Here is a 23,322-nt window from a genome sequence, read left to right as displayed (position 1 = left end):
TCATCATATTTAGTACAAAAATATAGAAATCTTTATTTAATATATGTATAAAAACGATAAATACCAAATAAAATTTGAGGGATTAGAAAAATATATATAAATACTCAGCTGAATTTGAGGCTGAAAACGAAACCAACGTTCCGGAACCAGTTCACTAACGACTGCAACTCTGGTTGGAACACATTTTCTTCGCTACGCATAGGCACAGATTAACACAGATTTATCAGTAAAGGTTAGGTTATTCTCACTATACCTTCCATATCAGCTCCGTTCCGTTTACATAAAATATTATATCATGTAAATGAATAGGACAATGCACACTATCCGTTCCGTTTCCCTTCCGTTCCATATCCCTTCTTTCCATACATTTTTTTGACGGACAGACTGAAGCGTATCGGAAACAGCGTTGTCAAGTTCTTACATTTGTACCAGCTCTATTAAAATTTTTCTGATATTTGCTTATTCTTACACCTCTTAATTAAATATATTACCTTTTTCAAAAGATACAAATTTTTAAAAAAAAGTTTTCATAATGATATAAATTGTACAATAAAAAGTATGGAACTGATACGGAACGGAATCTTATGTATAGCGTCCATACAATAAACACAGAACGGATATGGAAGGGATATGGAATGGAAATGGAAGGATAGTGAGAATCAACCTTAAGATGGAAAAAGTAAATAAAATAAGGATACAATTCGGTCGCTATAAATATCGTATTTAAAGGGACTGAATACAAAGCGCATGCATATGATAAATCGCTACAATAAAGCTATACCAGAGATTCATTATTTCAATTGGGAATACATTTTTTTAGAAAACGCAACAATGCATCTGAGAAAAAAAAACAAAGTTTAACAACACCATAGCCCTATTAAAGGTTCGAGGTCACGTTTATCAGCGCTTATCAGCAAGATGAAATAAGTGCCACATCTGTAAGTTAATCTGTAGCGTAAGCGTAAGTAACTGAGAACGATTCTCTGCTATGTTGGAACGAACCTTATATTTGAACCCTCATGAAAATACTTTACTTACATCTCGTTGTATTCTAGGTGAACTAACCAAACTTTCGTCTTCCGAAAAAATCCTCATTTCCGATTCTTCCAGATCAAAGTTCAGATGAATCTCGCTCAGGTCCAACAGAGATCCCTCAGAATTATCCCTAGACGTTTGCAGATTGTCGAAGTACGAATCGTGTGACACCGACCTGTAATTTTAAAAGTACTGCTGAAAAAAGTTAACCCATTAAATATCGGGTGGATATTCTCAAACCTGTTGTGTCCCGGAGGTTTTATTAAAGAATGTAACGGTCCTAAAACATCTTCTGTGTTGGCCGGTTCCGAATGACCTGATGTCAGGCTTTCGGCAGATTTGACTGTCCGTAGTTTTCGCCTCATATCAGTCAAATCAGACTCGGTCACAGATTTGTCCTATATAAAAAAAGCAATCCTTGATAATCCAACTTTTTAGAGTAATATAAAATAAACAGGATGTGTTCCAATATTCAGTGGACATACAACTTACTAACAAATTATGTATATTCAGAATCAAAATAATTTAATCGAATGATAATTAACTTCTATCCAAAAGTGCTTCATTTGTTCATTAGTGGGAATCAAATTTTTAAAAATAAACACATATTTTGAGATATTTTAAGAACCGATATTTCGATTTGAAAGATATTTTATCAAAAAGTCCTTCTAGTATATATTATATTTTTTGGTCACCAAAACCTAACCTAACCTAACGCCACACAGCATAGTTTTCGAGAAAACAAAGTTTTTTTTCGAACCTGACCCACAAAAAATAGTTCTTGTTACATCAAGCGTTAAAATCTTGCTTAAATATGGAATGTTATGTTAGTGTCACAAATAATTTCTGACAATAAGCTTCATAACTTTTAAATTAATCAACGGTAGTGTTTATTTTTGTTGCCCTCTAAACGAAACGCTTTTTATAGAGGTAAATTGTGTCCAATGTACATAGTTCTATGTCCACGGAATATTGGGATACCCTGTATAAATGTCAAAGCTATATTCCCTGTGAAGTCAAGCCATTAAATGTGGCTTTGCTTCCGGTTCATCAGTTGCGTTCGATTTTTTTAATATAAAATAGGTTGAATTTCATTCAGCTAGTTTTGTGTTATGTTTAGTAAATAAATATTAATAATTACTCAAATTCATTGAATAAAACTAAACATATTAATGTAATTATTTAACAAGAAAAAGACAGGTACGCTACTGGAACAACTCAAAGAAATTCCTAAAATTGACTAGCTAAATTATTTTTGACCGGTAACCTAGTAATAAATTTAGATTAAAACAATTAGTTAATTCTATGTGAATTTCATCATTGCTTGGTATACATATTTGGTATATATATTTTAGTCTGGGCTCAATAGTGCGATTAACGGTAATAATGCATAAATATAGAAATAGAGTTTCACACTTCTTTCTTAAGCCGGGACCCCATTACGCCACACGACAAGACCTGTGCGTATGTTTTTCCATTTAATTACATCTATTGCATACACACTAGGCAACACGCCACCCCACGCCAAGCTACGCTATCACACGTCTGTCGTCTGTCCCAGATCTCATTTGTACACTCTTTTCCACGTCGCAACGTGGACTCACGTGGGCCCACGTGGGATAGCGTAGCGTGTGGCCTAATTTATTTATTCCATACACTAGATACTTACATTAATTGTGATGGGCGTGGAAGCTTTCCTGTTTTTATTCACGCTACCTCGATCACTGTTCCTCGAAGATCTAGTAAAGAACATTCGCCAGCCCAATGGAGACCTTTTGGTATGGCCTCTTTTTCTTGTACCTATCATTTAAAATATATATTAAAAACATTATATAAATATATCAGCTGTTAGTAACTTCACCTGGAGGTAGATCGATAATAGTATGATATTTCTTAGGCAAGTTGCTCGGTCCACCTCCAACTTCGATGTAATTGCAGTCTTCTGTTTTATTACTTAAATGTTTATTTCTAAAAAAAAATCAAAAGTAGTTAGAAAATATAATCAAGGACAATACATGACAAATTTAAACGTGAAATATACAGTTAACCTAATAACTAACCTAGCTTCTTCTAAAGTAATAAGTTTGGTAGGCGTAGATATAGCTAGACTATTAGGTCGGCATTTTTTGGCCAAAAGATTTTCCTTGTCGGCCAGGTCGGGCTGGTCGATGTTAGGTAAGTGATCGCTGAAGATTAGATCAGCATAACAAATTAAAAACTCCGTTACTACAGCCTGAAAATAATAATAATTACAGTTCAGAATAAGCAATCGGTATAGCAATACCCGTTTATATAGATTAACCTTCATTCAGAACCTCGCAATTAGTGGTTTCAATTAGCGTAGAAGTTTGCTCCTTTAATTTCAATGTAAGCAATTCAGAACGTCAATATTAGTGGTAGTCATTTTCAATTAGTAGAAAAGAACATTTAACTTTTCCCCTAATTATACTTCCAAATTTGAGAGGAATGTCATTTTGTCGTAATTGAAACCACTAGTTTATTCCACTAATTGCGAGGTTCTGAATAGAGTTTTATTCTAAATCAATTGTCTGTATTTTAATGGGTAAGATAAAAATAAAGATACCTAATTTACGTTATAACCAGTTGATAGAAAGGGATACAAAAAAGAAATCGAAGAATTTGATGAAAATAAACGGCAACCTGATTTTATAAGTTTATGATGAAGAAAAATCATACAGAAACATGCTATTCGACTTCAAAATAATAATAATTTAAGTACTAAATTAAAAAATTAAAATTTGGTTCCTATTTATATTTTATTTTATATTGTTTTGTATTATCTTTTGTTTGTTTGTTTGTGTACCTTGTTTTTTTACTTTGTTTGTTAGTTTACCTTTGTCTACAAATTGAAAAAATTTTTGACAATAAAGGCATTTATTTATTTATTTATTTTAAAATATCTGTACGCAGTCACCTAATCACTCATATATTTCTTTTAAATACCTCTAACTTGGTTATGAGTCTTATAATATTTATCTCAAAACTAATTACACACTAGGTATGATTAGAGTTACATAAACAAGCCACATTAAATTGCTGATTTGCATACTCAAGTCGCACAAAAAATATTTATCACCTTTAATTTAAATGCAATAATAAACTATGTAGCAATTAAGTAAAAAAAATCATATTAATTGACCTTTTTGTATTACAACGTAATATAAGAAGTGGAATTTTAAACTTCATTTATAAATTTAGTATACAGGGTGGTCCGAACTGTATTCCGTATACAGAATATTCTGCAGATAAAAATAAGTAAAAAAGTTCGTTTATACTAGTGATGGGAATACCGGTTCCACATGAGTCGCATTACAATAGCGACCGTTCAGAAAAATACCGCGACAAAATACCGCGATTTTCTAATCCAGGTTCCAACTTCCTAAGTGTCGCGGTCCTCGCTTATGTAGTATTTCTGGCATTGGTACTTACTTTTATTTTATACTACTTACCTAGTCCCATAAACCACTGTCAAAAAAAATCTTTATTGGTGACCGGTTTCGGCACCTTAAAAATAGATATAGTGTATAAAAGCAAACAAAATTTTCATTTTATTTTATTTGCTTTTACGTTTCATCTTTCAAACAACGCTATTTTATACCATGCTTAGTATAGTAAACGCCACGAATGTTTGGGAGTGATTCATCGGTCGCTACCTTTGAATAAGAAGACTAAGGAAGGAGCATATCAAAAATCTTAGGTACACCGCGATGGGCCTCAAATATGGCCGACTTAAATTCCGGTTTATCAGTGTCGTTCTAATTTTATTTAAAAAATGTAAAACTATGATGTAGGGTAGACGTGGGGTAGACTCAATAATTTGTTGTTTTATTTTACGTTGTGAATAAATGTTGGTAGTTATTAAAATTGTTATAAAAATATATAATTCTAATAAAAATAGATAAGTTATAATAAGTATTTATTAACACAAACATCCGATACGCTACTGAAGCAGGTAAGTCAAATTAACGTATCTAAATTCTTTGACATCTAATCTTTGACAAGTAATAAATAAAAGCTAAAATGCAAGAAAAATATATAATTTAGTTAATTTAAGTGAATTTCATAAATGATCGGTTTACTACACGTATGTATATTATATAGTCACTTACTAGCGAAAAGTTGTTCCATTATTTCACTCAATTTTTGCCGAGATCTACCGCACGCTACACAACCAACTATTTTAGAGACTTTTCCGATAAATCGCGATAGTGTCACTGTTAATTTAAGTTCTGCCACAATTTCCATCTAGATTTACTACCTTTATACAACTATCAGTAGTAGAATAAATAATAAATAACATAAAATAAGCTCCGTAAAGACTGACAAATCCAAAAATTTCAAATCAAATTCAAATGTGTCAAATGAATCGTCAAACAGAACTGTCAAGGATCCCCACCCTAGAGAGCTTTTATGGTGGCTTTTCCGCCCACCATGCATGAATACATGGATAGCATTATGCTCCTTCCTTAGTCTTCTTATTCAAAGGTCACTACCATGTGAACTAATCTGTTCAAGGTCACATAAAACTTAATTCCAGTGCCGTGGTGTTTCAAGTCATAATAATCAATATATAATCTGTTGTAATTTGTTGTTTTAACTGTCAAAGTCCTGTCAAAACATATATTTGGTTATAAATATAAAATGGAATGCCCCATTGGTCGCACTGCAAGCACACCAATGGACTGACGCAAAAAAACCAATCAATCAAAGACACGCGAAATAGTGCCGTCTTTGTCAATCACGCTAACATTTTAGAATAAGTAGGAGGAGCGCAGGCAGATGATTAGACCGGGCCTTTAAAAACCTACGTCTACGGTAAAAATTTACGTTTTTAATGTAAAAATGATAGCGCGCGTGTTGATTCTAACTTCATCAAGCGATGAATCGCTCCCAAACATTCGTGGAGTTTACTATACATACCAAAAATCGCTATTTGAAAAGTAACGTAGCGACGGGAGCACCAACGCCAATAGTAACCGACCCAGTCGCTACAGGCGAAAACGAAACCCTAAAAGCGCTCCAGCGACTGCTGGAACGAAGTAAGCCGCCTCCGAGGTCGAGCGTCGATAGTCAGTTACAGCAGTTACTTCTGTTCGCGACAGGGAACTAAAACTTTAGGAGCGCGACGGCTGGAGCGAAGTAGGCCGCCGCGCCGCCGAGATCGAGCGTCGATGCCCAGTTACAGCAGTTACGCGACAGGGAACTTTAACTCTAGGAGCGCGACGGCTGGAGCGAACACGTCGCCGTCGCCATCGAGATCGCCCGACGCTCGTACAGTTCCAGTAACTATTGTAGGCGACCGACGAAATCGCGACGGCTGGAGCTAAACACGTCGCACATTCAAGCTAACTTCAAGGGCGATTATAAATAAATTATTTGCAAATTATAAATAATTTATAATTTTGTCGTCATTATGATCGTCGTTCTTCAGTAACAGCTTCCCCATTCGTTGTGGAGCGCGATACGGCGTTACAAAAAAATACCGCTCCAAAATCGCGTTACTCAAATACCGACACATCACTAGTTTGTAAGAACATTTTAATTTTTTAACTTAAAAAACTAAAGCTTTTAGAGCATACATATATATGTATGTTCTAAAACGCTTAGTTTCGTAGATACAGGGTGTAGAAGTTTCATTTTTATTTCGATTTTTTTTCCAAAAAATTTCTGAAATAACGTCAATATTTGGATGAAAATTGGTGTCTGGGATTTTTTGTCATAAGAAATTTGATTTTGATATCAATATAACTCTTAGTTACAGGGAGCGCCACCTATAAGTGTTGTAACTGTTTTGAAGTTTAATAACTTCTCGTCCGTAATTGTAAAAAACTACTGAGTAAAAAAATATACCTTTCCGTGATTTTTTACGTAAAAAAGGTCTCTTTAAAAATCGCTACGAGCAATCATTCTCAAGATATTTAGAACGGAAATAGTCAATACCATGTCATTATTGTCAAAAAATAAACTACGATGAGTATATAGTTATAATATAGTTATAATAATAAATTTCAAATTAAAATAATAAAAATCAAAATCAAATTTCTCATGTCAAAAAACTCCCGGACTCCAATTTTCATCCAAATATTGACTTCACTTGACTGAATTTTTTGGAAAAAAACGAAATAAAAATGATACTTCTAATAAACTAAGCATATTAAGACATACATTTATACGAACTGTTTTACTTATTTTTATCTGCAGAATATGCTGCCGAAGTTTCCGGAATACAGTTCGGACCATCCTGTATAGATATTCTCATGTAAATTTTCTCTATATGGTGGAAAACTATACTTCAAAATTTCATCTACTAGTCAAAGTTAGAATTTTTAAAATAAAACTAAGATATAAAAAACTTTTTTTGAAATTTATATTTAAATTATAGAATGTATAATATAGTCTGTGAAACAAATAATTTTGAATTTGACAGTTCCCGCGGGCTTTTCTAGTATTAATTTTATTAGGTTAGCAACTTGCGGCCATGCCGACGCAATGCCGTCTCTAATAGAACAACCTTGGAGCGAGATTTATGACGTCGCGCTAGTTAGATACTACGGATTAATAAATATGTATTAATAAATAAATATATAAAATATGTTACTGTAAATGTCCGAAATGCAGTAAAATCTAGAATAAGCGCGCTAAACCTAGGATTTACCAAAAACATTAACTAATTAGGTTAGCCTGGTTATTTGGAGGGTGTTAATGCATTTGTTAGCCTGGTTATTTGGAGGGTCTTAATGCATTGGTTAGCCTGGTTATTTGGGGGGTGTTAATGCATTGGTTAGGTGGTTATTTGGTGGGGTTGGTTGGTTTTTACTACCCCTTGCTTTTGGTAAATCCTAGGTTTTACTGTATTTCGCACATTTACAGTAACATATATATTTAGAATATTTTATGTGTAATTTTTTGGATTATATTCGACACTATTTTTTTATATGACACAACACTGATGAAGGCTATAATGTTAGCCGAAATGTTTTTTTAAACAAAAAAAAAAATGAAAAACCAAATGAAAACTTAATCAGCGTTTTTCCCGAACCCTAAATCCCAAGAAAATCAAAAATTTTAGAATAATTTTACATATAAAATGACAGCGATCTTTATTTCATAGCCATGGCTGACGCCTTTTTTCTATGATATTGTATTATTTGCAAATATAATTTTTCGAACATTGATACTTGCAAAATATTCATATAAATTTTGTAAATGTAAATAATAATACATCACTATTAGTAGAAATTGAATGTTTTTTGTTAAATTAGATCGATTTTCAAACCCCCAATATTCTACCCCCATGTATTCTACAACATATTTATTAATCCGTAGTATCTAACTAGCGTGGCGTCATAAATCTCGCTCCGAGGCTGTTCTATTAGAGACGGCATTGGTCTGATATTTAGAAATGTCAAAAGCTGATGACATTTTACTTTTGACAATTATGTCATTTCGTGTTGATTTTTGCAAGAAGAGGAGGAACTGTCACTTGATTTTTTATTTTCCTTTTCTATTTCACGAAAGTAAAAAGAGTTACCTATCTGATTCGTTCAGGCACTCAATTAAAGAATATCAGTAACTTTTTTGACAGAGGGATTTTATATTTGCCATGTTGGTAAAAAATAACGGTCAAAATTCAAAGTTATTCATTTTATAGACTATATCTGCAGAATATGCCTATGTAAACGTAAGCAAAATACCAAATCATTTTACTTATTCACATTCCTATTTACCTATTATTAAATATGTATATATAATTTACTTTATATAATTTAATTCAAGGTAACGAGTGTAAATACATAATCCTAAAACAAATTTATTTTTTAAGTATTGACAATTTTATTTATCATAACATTATTTTCATCTTTTAGATGGTATTTATTTAACTAGGTCGCAGAAATACTTTGAAGTGTGCATTAAAAAATTATAATGAATTGTTTAAGCTCTTAGAAGGTTATTAATTGTTTTATCGTGATTCGCATCTTAAAATATTTGTTTATATATTAAATAAAGTTGTAATAATAATATATTAAACGGCTACTTAATATACAGCGTCTGATAAAAAATTCAAACCTTATTCTTTATTAGAGAATTTAAAAAAAAAGTTTCTACAAAATCAGTTCTACCTTGTTCAATAAAAAAATTATGTATCACGTGTTTTCCCTCTCCTAACTCACCTGTACTCCCACTCCTTGGAGGGCAGCGACTCCTCCCACTTCCAAAGCCTCGCACCGCAGCAAATTAGGCGCCCACACTATTGCCAAGTTTCTCGTCGTCATACCAGTGCTGCCGCTATAATTGGCAACCCTGGCTAAGTGACGCATCAGGTACTCTAGAGTTCTGAAGCGAAAAAAGAAAATTTTTTTTTCGTTTTTGATGTTTTATTTGTAATATTCTATTACCTATAATGAGGAGGGGGCAGTTTTTGGACGGCCTCCCTCATTTTCAGCAATCTTTCGTGATCAGTCTCGGTGGTTCTTATGGCGGTGCCGCAGCCTTGAACTGCGTTTACGAAACTCTGGTAAAGCTGGTATGTACAAAGAGGATTAGGTAATTCCCTGCAAAAAATCAAATATACTTAAATTAGATATAAAACGGAAGTATTGTACTAATTTGACATTGTTGTTTTCATCGAGTTCTCTACATAGTACTGAATTCAATACATATGTACTGAATAGTTGAATAAAAAGATTAAGAGTATATGGACGGAATCGACAACATAGGTCCCCAACCATGACAGTTTTTTTTTGACGTTTCAATTGAAACATCTGAATTTTATTTGAAATTTTGTGGATTTGTTTGTCTTTACTGAGCTTATTTTATGCTATTTATTATTTATTCCATTATTGGTTATATTTAGAGGTAGTCAATCTAGGAGAGACTGTATCAAAACTTAAATTAACAGTGACACTATTGCGATTTATCAAAAAAGACTGTAAAATTGTTGGTAGTGCAACATGCGGAAGATCTCAGTCAAAAATCGAGAGAAATAATGGAATAACTTTTCACAGGTGACTATAATATACAGACCGGACCACCCGTAGTAGTAACATAGGCAGAACCGGATGAATTAGCGTATACCCGTCCGCCGAATAAAAAGCAGTCGAAAAAATGCCATAAAATAAAAATAGGTAGATATGTCGTGATAAGAATGTTACAGAATTTGTATTTATTCGTGTTTTAATAGCCAAAACGAATACATAGATTCTCGCTACAGCTCTCGTGTCAAATTTATTTTTTAAATAATGGATGTTTAAGAAGTTAGTGAGAAAATTCAAATTGTAAATTGTAAAACGGTATTTCCAAAATAGGTCTTATCGGGATATACAAACAATTTTTCCACAAACTTTTGTAAACAGGCCAATTCCATCTTTACCTACTATATCAAGAGTTATTAATAATTTTGAAACACATGGGTGCGTGTCCCCACAAAAACCCAAAACAGCATGATGTGTTGATTAATGAAGAAAAGGAGTTAAAGCAAGTGTTTGGGGTGGTTTTGTAGGGGAGCATATGATTGGTCCATTTTTATAGAGGGTAATTTAACTGTTCCAAGGTATTTGGACTTGTTACAGCAGCAGATTGTCCCTAGAATTCATGAGTTATTGGGAGAAAGATTCCACAATGTCCGGTTTCAACAAGATGGTTGCCCTGCCCACAATGCCCGTATTGTTCAAGAATATTTTTGAACAATACTTTTCCTTTTCCCCCTTTTTTTGTTTAATTAGTGGATATGGAACTATTTTTTGGCCCGCTAGATCACCAGATCTTTCTCCCAATGATTTCTTTTTGTGGGGTTATGTAAAATCCAAAGTGTATGGTCATAATAGGGCTAATAATCTGGATGAGCTTCAAGTAAAAATACGAGAGGCTTTTCAAACTATTAGCCCTAATATGTTAGCCAATGTCAGACGGGGATTTTACGACCGCCTAGGCTTCTGTCTAGCACAAGAAGGTGGTCTTTTTGAACACTTGTTATAACTTTTTTTTATTTAGAGTAATATTTTAGTTTTTTTCGGGTTTAGAGAATTTATTTTTTTTTAATTTTGGCTTGTAAACACACTCAAATAATAAATATTTACGTATTTTTATTTTAAATGTTACCTTAAGTGAAGGTAAACACTTAAAATGAAAATAATAAATAGTCGGCACTCGCGTCGTATCCCTAGTGTCACGACCAACCCGTCCAAGCACAACTGCAACTGCGCACTGCCTGACCAGCCGACTAGCCGGCAGTGAATCTCTAGTACGAAGGCAAATCGGGTAAACGTAAATTCGTCCGGCAACTTGCTGTTACTAGTAGCCTGCTCTTCTCTGTATAAGCGATACCAATTAAACTTTTAGTTACGATTTTTAAATTCATTGTTGCTAACCATGGACATAATCGGCGCCGGGCTGACTAACTGGAATTTAAATTTCCCGCTGGGGATTCAGGTGGTAGCTCTGCTGTAAAAAATTTCAAGTTGCCACATTTATTTATTTCCTGACATTTTGATTTGTTTTGACACTACGAATTTTTGGTTGTTTTGTATTACGAGTTTTTGGTTTAAATTAATTGTGTTGTGATACTTTAAGCTTAAACATGTTTACTAGGAGACCTTGCAGTCGAACATTATTCTTTTCAGAACCTCTTTGTGTGTAAGATAGCTTAATAGCCGTTGCAAAAATCTCATGGCAACCTTATTAAACTATTTTGAACGGGAAAGCGGTAGTAATGGCCCAAGAACGGTAAACTAGTAGGATTGCTCATCCTCATAAGACGTACGTTCGCCTCTTCCCGCGCTTCAGCTGACAGTTGTGACGTCATTGTAGTCCTTGTCATGATAGTGTGTATTATTAGTTGCCTATGGTAAACTTATAAAAATAACAGCTGGGAAATTTTGAGTTAATTATTTTGTCAATTTTAAATGTGAAAAAGGTGTTTTTAAAGTTTTTAGAGCTATAGAGTGTATAAATACGTTCATTTTGTGTTGCGGATTGTGACAAAGTGCTTACTAAGTGCCTACGATATTGTTTATTAATTATTTTAAAGCAAAATATGGACGTACTCTAAAAAGAATGCCTGCAAAAGGTGATGCTGGGAACTGCTGTCCTTGAAAATGCCTTATCCGAGTATTTAATACGATTTAATTTTCTATACTGCATACATATAAAGTTTTTAAATAAATAAACTAAATAATGAACGTTTTGCATCCGGCAACCAATAATGCACGTGTGTGTATTACTGGTTGCCGGATAAGGACTAATAACCATGACAAGGACTACAATGACGTTACAAAGCGAGGAGTTTTCGCATGCATCTGGCAGACACTTTTGGCTGAATGAGCAATCCTATTAGGTTAACTGTTCTTGGTAATGGCCCTTTATGTCCTTTAAGTGCTGTTAAGGAGTTGTGAGTTTTATTGATACAAATAATAACTGTTTATATATTTATAATAAATTAACTTTTGTTTCCTAAAATATTTTGGCTAAAAGAAAATATGTAAAAGTGGGCAACGCTGTGCCGGTCAAGTTTAATCACGTGACTAAAAGTTTATTTTTATTTTAATTAACAAATTTTATAATATAGGAATTTGGGTAAATATTTCGGAAAATTTCATTCAGAATTATCCTAGTCGGCACAACAATAGCTGGATAACTTTATTTGTTCTTGGAAATAGTGATCGGGCGTCGCAAAATCAAGTCAGAATCGTGGTTTACGTTTGAATAAGGCTTAACAAGGTTCCCCAATGTTGAATATTGGATTTGCAGCTTCTTTTTTTCTATTATACTTATTTTAACACGTATGAAAATATTTATATAGATTAGAATCGGCGTTAATTCTTATAAAAAGTAAAATATTACATAAATATACAGAGTGTAGACGAATAAGAGTAAAAAAAATTAGATGATATACCTCGGTATTTTACCTTCAATTATATTTATCCTCGAACAAAAAATGTTTAATTTTCCGAGAATATCACTACCTAAACAAACAGACAAACAGTAATGAATTTGTATTAATATTAAACACCCCATTTAAAAATTAATACACTTAAGATTTATATTATCTAAACACAGATTATTATGCTACTGAAAATTAAACACTGATGACATCTTTAAATGTCCGACTTAACGCCATCGTCAGTCTTTTATTGGTTAAGTTAAATTAAGCCAAAATACATAACATAAATTGCCAGCTAATAAAAAAAAATTCACAGAAAATAAAATAAATTGGAAATTTTAAACAGAGCAAAACACTGTAATAAAAAAACTTTTAAACTAAAATCTACAAAATAAAAAATCAATTAAATATAAATAAATGCATTAAACATGTAGCTGTAAATATTAGCTATTTCTGGTTATCATTTATTTGATTATTAAACAAGTCAAATACGTAATTCCAATAAATATCAGATTTATTATTCAAATAACATTGTTCTGATCATTGGAAAAATTGACGAATTTCTCGATATCAAACATTATTATTATAATAACTAGCGGAAAAATATATAAAAGCGACAGTTAACAAATTGAAGTAGCATTTTCAAATATTTCTCTAAATCCTCCTTGCTGAAAATATTGCTTTTCTCTTTTCAATGCTCGGACAATAACCATAGATATTGTATATTTCACAGCTGAAAGCTACATAGCTCCGTCATGTCGGAACCCGCTTTAAAGGAAACTTTTAGTTTTTTGGCTTGTTATCAACTACAAACGATGCAATTGATTGTAGTAAATACATTTTTTGTAGTATTAATAATTAGTCAGAAAAAGTAAACAATTCAGTGTATTCGAGAGTGTATTGTAATGAAGAGAAAAAATACTACTATATGTATATGTCAAACTATGTATGTTAATTTCTTTTAATATGATATTTTAACTGGTAAGGCGCGATTAACCAATTCCTAATTACAATGACGGACAACTGTCATATTCATCTCCTTTCGTTGCATAGACTATACCGGGTGCGTCTAAAAAGTGGCTCACCAAACCAAACCAAACTTTTTTAATTTCTTAGTTAAAAAAACGAAATTCGGTATGTTAGTATATGACATATATTAGGATTGATTGACGTATTCAATTGTTTTCGGTCACTTCCGGTTTCACCGGAAATGACTACAACTTTTAATTTTTAAATGGCACCCCCGGTATTTTTTTACTTTATTGGATAGAAAATGTCACTCTGAATAGAATGACACATCATATGTCAACTTTTGACATTTTCGCATATGGTTTATTTGAAATTATAACTTGCGGTTCGTAACAAAAATTTGACTTCAAATACCAAGTGTGTGGTATCAAATTATTCGTAAAAAAATGCTTTTTCCAAATATGCTAATGAGCCATCCTCGTTCCATTTGAAAAAATTGAGTTATGATTAAAAATACGATTTGAGAATTTTCTAACTGGCCAGGACAAGCCACTAAAAACATTAGACGATCAAATCTATTTTTCCAAGGCTCCTTGATGAAGAATTAGTGTTTTTAACATAGCCATGGCACTCTAGATTGAATTTTAAAATACAATTTTTTAGTAAGCGAGAATGTCAAAAGTTGACATATGATATGTCATTCTATTCAGAATTTCATTTTCATTCGAATAAAGTAAAAAAATACCGGGGGTGCCATTTAAAAATCAAAAGTTGTAGTCATTACGGTGAAACAGGAAGTGGCCAAAAAGAATTGAATACACCAATCAACCCTAATTTATGTCATATACTAACGTACCAAATTTCGTTTTTTTATCTGAAAAAATAAAAAAGTTATAGGGGGTGAGCCACTTTTGAGACGCACCCGGTATATGTACTCTAATATACTAATTACAAAATGAAATGAAAAAAAAACAAGCACCAAGTTTAGAATGTTCTAAGAAATGAATAAGAATAACAAATACCATTGTTGTTATAATTCAAGACAAATCTCAAATTTTATTTGCTAGAATTCACTCTATATAGGTTTATTTCGTCGACGTTATACCGATAAGACACGTTATAAAACTTAATCTAGAAGCAGTTAACGTCAGTCAGAGTAAAAACGAGACAGTGAGTAGATTTTTGCTGAACTCGCAAAATTGACTCGAAAATTATCGATCTCGTTCAATTAAATAACTCAAAATTTGAATAGAAATTAGAAATACTATTTTTTTATTTATATTAATTCGTTTAAATATAAAATTTTATAATTAAATTAATAAATAAAAGATAATTGGTTGTCTGGTACAAGTATATTTAGCCAAGTAATGGGAATCAATGCAATGAAACGATCTGTGATATTTATTGGTTTAGTTTTGTGTGTAATTAGATGTTCAGGTAAGTCAAAAAATGTTGTTATTTTTATTAAAATAAAATTATAAAAATCAATTTCGTTTATATTTATTATCAGTTAATACATTTTCGATTAGTAAAAGTTAATTATAGAGTAAGTGCTTGAATTAAGTAACCTCTTTATGAAAAAAGATGGGTTATAAATTTGGATTGCTTTTATATTAAAGATAATAATTCCTAATTATATATATTAATTTTGGAAACATTTAAGCTTCCTCTACACATAACGTTTTACCTGACAGACTTTCCTGTTCAGGTAAAATGTCAAACCTATCGCGTACACAAAAAAAATGTACATTTTTCTTACGCTGAATTATAAGAAATCAGTCAGTTTTACAACAAAACTAACTACTACAAATAACTAGCCATTCATCCTGGGGGGAGCCTTGGGGGGTTGAGCCCAGTGGTGGCCTAAGGCTTTTGTTTTTAAAAATAAAGAATATTTTTGTTGGCCAAAACCCGTGTTTCCGTAGACTATTTAAGTACCTACAAATTTTCTAAAAAAATAAAAATTAACATATTTTTTGAATACAACAAAATAATATTAACTAAACAAAACTAGAAAACCTCATTTTTACCACATCACAAGCAAATAAAAATTAAACCGTAGCCAAGAGTCATAATTCAAGATTTCTCTGGGGGGTGCCCAGCAGTACCAGGGGGGGGGGCGGAACCGCCGGGCACCCCTGTAGTTACGCCAATGAATATAGATATATTACAGCGACTTTTAAAAATTTAAAATTTGTGCATAGGTTCACAAAGTATAAGTTTATTAAAGTTGGGGGTTGGAACCTTTGGTGTTACACAGCAAAATAAAAATAAAACACTAAATCACTACAATACACTAAAACACTTTTACTTTTACACTGGACGCGCGTTTCGCTAACCATGTTGGCATTATCAGCAATGCTGCAATGATGCTAACATGGTTAGCGAAACGCGCGTCCAGTGTAAAAGTGTTTTGGTGTATTGTGATGATTTAGTGTTTTATTTTGCTATAAGTTCATACCAATTAAACTTTTAGTCCCGTGATTAAACTTGACCGGCACAGCATTGCCCACTTTTACATACTTAATCAAAATGTTTTAGGAAAAAAAAATAAATTAATTATAAATATATAAATAGTTATTACTTACATCAACAAAACTCACCTTTTTAACAGCACTTAAGGGACATAAAGGGCCGTTACTACCGCTTTCCCGTTCAAAATATTCTAATAAGCCATGTTTATTATTTTCTAAACCGCAATAATTTTTAACTCGTTTTTACAGTTGAGGGTTGGAACCTTTGGTGTTACACAGCAAAATAAAAACACTAAATCACCACAATACACCAAAACACTTTTACTTTTACACTGGACGCGCGTTTCGCTAACCATGTTAGCATCATCAGCAGATGATTATAAACTAAGGTACAATCTACAAGTTGAGCGTTTATATACTCGCTCAGTGGGCACCGAGTGGGCGTGGCAAAATCTAGCCAACCGAGTCAGAGCTCACTGAGCATAACAGTTAGATTTCTGCCACTAGAGTAGTAGGAACAAAAAACACATTTCTAGATGTATTAGTTATTAGAAATACTAATAATTGCCTGGAATTTGATATCTATAGAAAAAATACGACCACACGCAGATATATTCCTAATGAATCACATCATAGTGTTGAACATAAAATGGCTAGTTTAAATTTCTTAGTTCATAGATTACTTAGTTTCCCACTTTCCAACGAAAGATATGAAATAGAAAGAGATTACATTAGCTGAGTGTAATGGATATTCTCCTTCACTAGTTGATAAATTAATTAGATAACGTAGGTATAGGTTAATGATTTCGGAAAATTCGACTTTTCAAGTGGAGAAAGATACGTCTAAATATATTTCGATACCTTTTGTAGAGAGTTATCCCGTGGTCTAAAAGGAATTTTTAAGAATGTCAATTATAAACTTGTGTATAGTACTAATAATAAATTACAACAATTATTAGGTAATCCAAAGGATAAAACACCTCCACTGGAAAGTTCGGGTATTTATGAAATTTCTTGTAAAGATTGTAATCAGAAATATGTTGGGCAAACAAGAAGATCAATATTAACTAGAAATAAAGAACGTTTAGCTCAGATAAGATATGGTAGACCGGATAAATCTTGCGTTGCCGAACATATTGTTGATAGAACATTGTATAGATCTTAATAATTTAAAATTAATTAAACAAGTCTCAAATTACAGGCAATTAGATGCATATGAAAGCATCAGTAGTATCATTTAATAAATGTAAAGATAGTATGAACAGAGACAACGGTCCAATTCCTGCAAGTTCTTTGTTCCTACTACTCTAGTGGCGGAAATCTAACTGTTACGCTCAGTGGGCTCTGACTCGGTTGGCTAGATTTTGCCACGCCCACTCGGCGCCCACTGAGCGAGTATATAAACGCTCAACTTGTAGATTGTACTTTAGTTTATAATCATCTGCTGATGATGCTAACATGGTTAGCAAAACGCGCGTCCAGTGTAAAAGTAAAAGTGTTTTAGTGTATTGTGGTGATTTAGTGTTTTATTTTTATTTTGCTGTGTAACACCAAAGGTTCCAAACCCCAGCTGTAATAAACTTATACTTTGTGAACCTATGCACAAATTTTAAATTTTTAAAAGTCGCTTATTAAAGAGTGTTTTGGTGTATTGTGGTGATTTAGTGTTTTTATTTTAACTCGTTTTACCTGAAAGGTAAAACGTTACGGTCTTCCTTTTTACCTATCACGCAAAACTGACAGGTAAAATTTCACGTGTAGACGGTGCTTTAGAGAACATTAACCGAATTCGAAAATACAATAAAAACTACTTCAAAAAATACTGATGATAAAATCAATCAAAAAATGTATCAAATCAAAAACCAAATCAAGGGTGTCTTTGTTTGATAACTAACAAATAAATATTTTAGAAAATTTTCGATTGAAGGTTAGAAATAAAAATATGAAAATGCAACACGTAAAAAAATAATATATGTAACTGTACGTCATAAGGATTTTGTGTTTATCTAAAAAATAAGAACATTATTTAATGTAGGCTTGCAAACGTGCATGTCACTTAGTGTGCATATTTACTTAGCAAAAAAGTGAACTTATACCTGTATTAAATAATCCAAAGAAACAATTATTTTTAATATTAAAATAAATATTATTACTATAATATTATATATTTAAATAAAATGCAGTTTAATCGCTTTGTATTTACTGTTGATACTTTTAATGCATTATACAAATATAAAAATTCTATAAAAATCTATTTATTTCAAAATTCAAAAAGGACAAAAAAAATATAAAATAATATATCAAAGAACTGATTGCAAATTCGAAAAAAAAAGAAATAAAAGTAATTAAGTTTTTTTTCTAGACGTAGTTGACATTCTAGATTTTAAAGATTAGGAGCAATTGATAACTAATCTTTAATACATTTTTTTTGTATAAAGTATAGGGATTACTCACAGACATCATAAATACCTATTAATTAGTACAAAGGTAAAATAAAACACTTTTTTGGTGATTGGATAAATTTGAAATAAACGATATTAGTGACAATAGGTTTATAATTAAGTAGTTTTTTAAATAAAATATAACAATTTTCAAATAAAAATGTCTGTTTATATTGACGTAGTTTTTTTTTAATCCGGAAATAATTTAATATATTTAATATTATTATCTCTAATTAGGGCTTAGAAACAGATTAAGCGCGATTTTTCGCAATCTTCTCGAAATTTCCGAAATTATTTTATCCTATCAAGCAGATTAAAATTTTATTAAACATTTAGCAGCGTGAGAAGATATTTATAAAACACTTATGTATATTTGATATCAATTAAACTTTTAGTTAGGTAATCGAGGGCGCGATTTTTAAATTCATTGTTGCCAACCATGGATATATTCGACGCCAAGCTGACTAACTGGAATTTAAATTCCGCGCTGGGCATTCAGGTGGTAGCTCTGCTGTAAAAAATGTCAAGTTACCACATTTATTTATTTATTTGCTGACATTGCCATTCGTTTTGCTACTTTAGTTTTGTATTACGAGTTTTTGGTTTAAATAAATAGTGTTGTGAGACTTTAAGCTTAAAAATGTTTATTACCAGACCTTGCAGTCGAACATTGTTCTTTTTAGAACTATTTTAGTGCGAAATGTACCAGATAGCTTAATAGCCGTAAAAAACTCATCACAACTTTATTAAAATATTTTGAACGGGAACGCGGTAGTAACGGCCTTTTATGTCCCCAAGAAGATGAGTTTTGTTGATGTAAATAATATCTGTTTATACAATATTTATAATTAATTTATTTTTGTTTCCTAAATTGTTTTGATTAAAAAATATGTAAAAGTGGGAAACGCTGTGCCGGTCAAGCTTAATCACGTGACTAAAAGTTTATTTGATATGAACTATACTTATGCATTTTTCTTTGTTTTCTTTGCCTCATGAAACCTGATATGAGATCTCTTTTCCAGCGGCGAAAACCTAGACATTTTTTTTTAATTAACCCGCCACACAGGTACAGACATATTTTTAATTATATTTTTATTTTGATACTTTCAGCTTCAACCACTTGCGATGACACGGAGGAAGACCTTCATTTCCCCCATCCCACCGACTGCGCCAGATATTACCGATGCGTTTACGGTCGAAAAGTTCTCAAAATCTGCCCCGAAAAAATGCTGTTCAACCCCGCCATCGCCAATTGCGACCTCTACTACAACGTTGACTGTAGAAACGAAAATAAAAACAGCGATGAAGATTTTACCGAGGTGATAGAAAACTTGACTAGGAAGATACCAAGCAGAATATTCTCGACATCCACGGAGAAAGGAGTGTCAAATTCTGAAGAAATAATTTTAAATAATAGCGATAGCAATATTAAATTTGTTTATTTACCTCATGAGGAGGATTCTAGTCGTTACTATAAATTCGAATCGGGTGAAAAATTTCTCATGAATTGCGATGAAGGGATGTATTTCAATTTTGAATTAGAGATTTGTATCGAGTATGAATAGTGTGAGATTTGAGAAAAAAATGTGATCTTTCTTGGGAAAAGAGTGATAACATTACCTAGATTACTTTATTAGAATCTATATAGATGTGCTCATATTGAATACATTCTACATTAAAATTTTCTGAATGAATTTAGCCATATAGTGATCTAGCTGTTGACGATTAGAAGATGTAAAATATGTCGTATGTTGAAAGGTCTTATCAGACTTATAAACATTTATATATTTTTTGTATAAAAGAAACTCATAAATCTATTAAAAATACATTTATAATAAAATCATTGTGTATCATTTTCAACGTGTAAAGTGTAGTTACGTAGTGTACTGGTTGGTCGAAATTGGTCTGTTTTAACAGAGAAACCTTAATTCCTGACTAGATAGAGAAAAACCGACATAGATGTCATGGGCTCGATTTCTGAGATATGTATAATATCACAAACTACCTGTCAACTGAGATACGGGGTCTTTTTAAATTTTTATACTATTTTGCGAAAAAAAACTACCTAATATTTGCCAAAACCCCCTCTCTACACCACGTGACATTTAGTGAGATTCGGCTTAATCCCCCCCCCCCTTGATTCCCCCAAGTCATTAATGGGCGCCCTCTTATGTAATATACAAAAAAATATCACATGGGCATATAATGTAGAAACAAAATTAGAATATGTTGCTTGTAAATAATAAAAAACTTACCTAAAATACATTTTCAGCAAAGAGGCAACTGAATGAATATCTTTCAGAATATCTTCAGTGTATAAATCGGGCACCCTGTCCTCGTCGAATGCATTTCTTAGTTTTTGAATATTCGAGGTGATTCCGGACAGTCTAAAAAAAATAAGTCAAAACTTTGTAGGTATCCACTTATTAAGTATTAAGATATGTCATATTAATCTCAAGAAAATTTTCTTATAATAGCGGAATACCCGAGGGGTGTCTCACTATTGGAATTACCTGTACATTTACTTGGCAGTCGCTGGCAGTCATTGGCAGTCTTATGGCAGTCGCCTATAATAATTACATGGCAGTCATAGGCACTCTTCTTCATAGTCATTGGCAGTCGCTTAGCAGTGGAAGGATATTTTAGCAGTACGTGTACATTTTTTACCCGAGTGAGACACCCCTCGGGAATACCCATAGGACTTTTTAGAAGAGATGAAATCCGCCATAGAGGTATAGACATTTTTTATGTCATATTAAGATTAAAGATTTGACAACTATAAAGTAACTTCAATGTTATAAATCGTCCCATTGCTGCCAAAAGTCACTAACTTACTTTTTATTACTTCCGAGAAAAATGCGTCTAAAGAAGAATTGCATTGCATAAAGATGTTATAGTTACAGTCTGACAAACGGATCTGAAACAACGGGGCAACGGTGAGGGGATCGCAATTTTCTAAAATCATGACCGATTTCATTCACAAAATATCCACGAGCGTGCGGTGTTTCATAAAAATATATCAGGAATTTTTATAATATTTTCCAGTAAAGTTTATAATATTATTTTACTTTAAATGTACCTACATTTTGTTTAGTCATTTGCCAAATATAGTAATATTTGATAAAACGCGTGTACTAATTACAATGAACACAAATCAAGTTAAAGATATAAAACACAATACAATAACCCCGCCACTGGATTTTTCAATAGTAGTGACTGTTTCTACCATAGACTTAAAATAAAATATAGACTACACTATTTACATCTCAACGCGGTCGAACAATCTTTTTTGTACACATGTTTACTTCTGGGTACAGTCGACCGAGCCTTCCTCAGCCAGCCTATGTTGTCACGTCTTTAATATTATCAATATTTTTTTTCTTGTTATACACATATATTGAGATATTAATACTACAGTTTAATAAAGTAGGTTTTAATATTCCAGAGATGTATTAAATAGTCCTTATACTACTAAATTATAAGTCGGATACTGTTTAAAAAGGATAAGTTCTTTACAATATGACAACACCGATTAGAGGCGAGGGAGCCTATTCATTCATTTATTACCTTGTAGTACGTGTCGCACGTGTGCGGTAAAGCTTTGTTGCCGCTATCTCCCCGGCTGTATTAACGCATTTTCTTAGCTTGTAGTGCTTAAGTGTTTATTTTATTGACTTTTTCTGTTCAAGAACTATAAAATATGGTTCGCCAGTGCCAAATTTGCAAGAAATTTGACTTAAATAATCCATTTAAGTCTTGAAACGACTTTTGACCGGTAGGCAACTCTCAATTTACCCATTGGGAGTCAGTGGCGTTGTTGTAGAAAGGCGCTTATTTAGATAATATTTTAGTAAAATGTAAAATCTGAATTTTTTCTCTTACATTACATTATTTACTTACTTACATTGTAACAAAATCATAATTATAACCCTGTTAATAATTAATAATGTTTTTATTAAAAATATATTCCGGTTTATTCTAAAATTATCTTCAGAATCTAAAATAACATACAAGAATTTTAAAATGATATTACATTATGAAACAATATTTTTTAATATACCGGGTCGTCTCAAAAGTGGCTCACCCCTATAACTTTTTTATTTTTTCAGATAAAAAAAAAACAGATTTGTATGTTAGTAGGTATATGACATAAATTAGGATTTATTGACGTATTCAATTGTTTTTGGTCTCTTCCTGTTTCACCGAAATGATTACATCTTTTGATTTTTAAAGGCACCATCGAGTAAGTATCGATAAAAAATGACTCTGAATAGAATGACATATCATATGTCAACTTTTGACATTGTCGCTTAAAAACAAATCGTATTTTATATTTCAATCCAGGGTGCCATGGTGTTATTAAAAACACTATTTTTAATCAAGGAGCCTTGGAAAAATAGTTTTGATCGTCTAATGGGTTTCGTGTCTTGTCTAGGCCGGTTAAAAGATGTACAAATCGTATTTTTAATCATACATATGTCAATTTTTTCAAATGGAACAAGGG

General features: G+C 32.1%; 2 protein-coding genes across 7 annotated transcripts in view; one reads left to right on the top strand and one right to left on the bottom strand.

The window, feature by feature from the left end:
- The window catches only part of LOC115881693 (GTPase-activating protein CdGAPr), a 128,640-nt gene that overhangs the window by 9,220 nt on the left and 96,098 nt on the right, over window positions 1–23,322 (bottom strand). For all 6 annotated transcript variants that reach the window (XR_004050069.1, XM_030899292.1, XM_030899290.1 and 3 more), the window contains 8 exons: window positions 21,074–21,205; window positions 9,453–9,608; window positions 9,228–9,390; window positions 3,096–3,268; window positions 2,897–3,003; window positions 2,705–2,835; window positions 1,276–1,433; window positions 1,039–1,210 (listed from right to left, as the gene is read on the bottom strand). Coding sequence is in view for 5 of the 6 variants with exons in the window: in XM_030899292.1 (XP_030755152.1) it covers window positions 1,039–1,210; window positions 1,276–1,433; window positions 2,705–2,835; window positions 2,897–3,003; window positions 3,096–3,268; window positions 9,228–9,390; window positions 9,453–9,608; window positions 21,074–21,205 (1,192 nt within the window). In the remaining variant the exon portion in view is untranslated. The remainder of the gene's footprint in view (window positions 1–1,038; window positions 1,211–1,275; window positions 1,434–2,704; window positions 2,836–2,896; window positions 3,004–3,095; window positions 3,269–9,227; window positions 9,391–9,452; window positions 9,609–21,073; window positions 21,206–23,322) is intronic.
- LOC115881694 lies at window positions 15,021–20,658 on the top strand. The gene is made up of 2 exons (XM_030899295.1): window positions 15,021–15,340; window positions 19,929–20,658. The coding sequence occupies exons 1-2, from the start codon at window positions 15,271–15,273 to the stop codon at window positions 20,381–20,383; spliced, it is 525 nt and encodes a 174-aa protein (XP_030755155.1). The 5' UTR covers window positions 15,021–15,270; the 3' UTR covers window positions 20,384–20,658.

This window comes from Sitophilus oryzae, unplaced genomic scaffold, assembly GCF_002938485.1.
Source record: "Sitophilus oryzae breed Bouriz unplaced genomic scaffold, Soryzae_2.0 scaffold_172_pilon_pilon, whole genome shotgun sequence".
Lineage (NCBI taxonomy): Eukaryota > Metazoa > Arthropoda > Insecta > Coleoptera > Curculionidae > Sitophilus > Sitophilus oryzae.
The sequence above is the reverse complement of the archived record's forward strand: the minus strand, read 5'-3'. Positions and strand labels throughout refer to the sequence as shown.

Excerpts from the sequence above, each read along its gene's own strand:
- LOC115881694 (XM_030899295.1), top strand. The coding sequence starts at position 15,271 with ATGGGAATCAATGCAATGAAACGATCTGTGATATTTATTGGTTTAGTT. Across the intron at positions 15,341-19,928 it reads GTGTGTAATTAGATGTTCAG|CTTCAACCACTTGCGATGAC; the intron begins GTAAGTCAAAAA and ends TGATACTTTCAG.